Below are 2,500 nucleotides of genomic sequence, written 5' to 3'. Positions count from 1 at the left end.
TATTGGAAAAAACAAAACAAAAACAAAAAAATTAGGCCCACTTTATATACAAGTTAACCCATTCTATTCTATCCCTTAATAAATGAAAAATAAGATCAAATATAATTAATGTAAATTCCCTAAGAGATTGGAAAGAACTAGCCTTAAGACAGGGATAGATGTCTTGAAACCTACACATAATATTGAAGGTAAAAATAGTGAAGACTGTGGCCATTAATCTTCTGACCTCCATAGAGCCTTCCTAATGTCAACAAAATTGTCTAATCGTACACCAAAATCAAGGTCAAAATGCGTCCCAGTACTGAAGGGGTTAAATCAACTTTCTTAAGAGACATGTTGATAATTAATTAGTGATGAAGAAAATTGAGGAATGAAACAAATTAAATATTGAAGATAAAAAATAAAGGGTAAGAATTTTTGTGAAGATAATAATAAGAGAGGAGGAGGAGGAGGAGGAGGAGGAGGAGGAGGAGGAGGAGGAGGAGGAGGAGGAGGAGATGTAACGGTGGCTCTTGAAGGAAACAGCGAAGGAAGAAAGAAAAGAAAAAGGAATGTAGGAGAAAGAGGGAGTAAATTTCTGGTAGGGAAGGAAAAAATGTGGAAGAGAAAAAGTAAAAATGAGAGTTTAGGAGGTAAGTAGGAGGAAAGGAGCCGGATTTTGTCTCTCTCTCTCTCTCTCTCTCTCTCTCTCTCTCTCTCTCTCTCTCTCTCTCTGTGTGTGAATCATATTTTTTTTTTTTCCGTCTTATTTTTCCTCTTTATTCTTCTTCTTTCTTCTTCTTCTTCTTTATCCTTTTCTTCTTCCTCTTCCCCAAACAGATAATTGTGAATAGTTTCTCTCATACTTCTCCATCTCCTTCTTTTATTCTTCTTTTCCTTCATCCTCCTTCTCTTTTTTATTTCAGTTTTCTTCCTCCTTCTCCTTCTCTTCTTTATTCTTCCTTTCCTTCCTCCTTCTTCTCTTTATTCTTCTTTTCCTTCCTCCTTCTTCTCTTTATTCTTCTTTTCCTTCCTCCTTCTTCTCCTCTTTCTTCTTCTTTCTTCCCTTCCTCCTCCTCTTCTTTATTCTTCTTTTCTTCCTCCTCTTTGTTCTTGTTTTCCTTCCTACTTCTCTTCCTTCTCCTCTTTATTCTCCTTTTCCTTCCTTCATCCTTTCTCTTTTTATCATTTTTCTTTCTCCTCCTTCTCCCCTTCATTCTTCTTTTCCTTCCTCCTCCTCCTTCTAATTATTTTTCTCTTCCTCCATCCTCCTCCTCTTTACTCTCTCTACTTTACCTTCCTCCTTCTCCTCTTTTTCATATTTCCCTTTCTCCTCCTTTTCTCCTCTTTATTATTCCTCTCTTACGTAATATTCAGTCATTACAGAAACCATAAATATAATCAACATTTGCAGATATACATTTAAATACACACTATGTTATTCCTGTGATGTTTACGTCTATCATTCTTTTTTCACTGTTTTCCTTTAATATTCCTCGTTTTATTAAGACTTTCCTTCATATTACACTCCTTTCCGAATATGTAACAATTAATCTCATAGTCACACTGAAGGAAAACGGAACAGAACGCTGAAAATAAGAATAAACAGCGACATGGAAGGTATAGCTCAGTCTACCACTAAGCACACCCATTTTCTTTGGCATTGGCTCGATAGAAAACGTGGGATTTTAAGGGGGTACTCACCAGCGAATTGGAGAGCGAGGGAGCAGACTGGCCGAGCAGCGAATTTCTCATCCGCTGCAGGTTAGAGCTCTCACTTCCACCTGTAACAAGACAAACACACGTGAGTAGAGATAACAAGGTATATAGCAAGGTTCGGGCATGGACGGGGAGAAAGATGGGCGTGAGGGAGAGCAGAAGTGAGTGGAAGTGAGAGAAATGAGTGAGTGACCGTCTTACCATGGACCTCCAGCCTTGCGGTGTCTGAAAACCTGCGTCGCTGTACCCTGGAGAAGCGGCGATAGTGCCAGAAGTCATCGAGGCTGTAGGACACCTCATCCAGGCTGCAGCGGCGCGACCCACAGTGCGAGGCGGGCGTGGAGAAGTGGTGGGGCGGCGGGGCGAGGCAGGAGGGCGCTGATAGCCTCTTCTCCCCAAAGGATCCTGGTGTCCTCGCTAGCAACTGAGGGAGGGAGTAGCGTGTACCTCCATGCACCCCGCCATGCACCCCGCCGTGACTCTGAGGTGCCAGCCACGTCCGTGAGAGGTGCCCCGAGGCTACCACCCCGGGGCGAACCTCAGGGGCGGAGTGACGCTTGTCAGGTCCTGGGGTGTTGCGCTTGAGGCCCCACTGCGCCGCCGCCGCCACCTCCTCCCCGCCTGAAGAGCAACACTCGTCCTCAGATCCCTCACACCGGATCCGGATAATTGGGGGCGGCTCGGCCATATTCTCAGAGCATCCTCTCTGGGCCTTCATAGCAGTTCATGGGCGGTGTGTGGGCGGCAGGGGCACACAGGGAGGGGGTCGGTCCATAAGGTACCACTGTATGCCATTTGACAC

The 2,500-nt window shown here is 44.3% G+C and overlaps 1 protein-coding gene across 1 annotated transcript in view; it reads right to left on the bottom strand.

The window, feature by feature from the left end:
• The window catches only part of LOC123519498 (microtubule-associated serine/threonine-protein kinase 3-like), a 174,595-nt gene that overhangs the window by 80,142 nt on the left and 91,953 nt on the right, over positions 1-2,500 (bottom strand). The window contains 1 exon segment of the mRNA XM_045280849.1: positions 1,684-1,763. Coding sequence (XP_045136784.1) covers positions 1,684-1,763 — 80 coding nt within the window.

Source organism: Portunus trituberculatus, chromosome 45 (assembly GCF_017591435.1).
Source record: "Portunus trituberculatus isolate SZX2019 chromosome 45, ASM1759143v1, whole genome shotgun sequence".
Taxonomy (NCBI): domain Eukaryota; kingdom Metazoa; phylum Arthropoda; class Malacostraca; order Decapoda; family Portunidae; genus Portunus; species Portunus trituberculatus.
The sequence above is the reverse complement of the archived record's forward strand: the minus strand, read 5'-3'. Positions and strand labels throughout refer to the sequence as shown.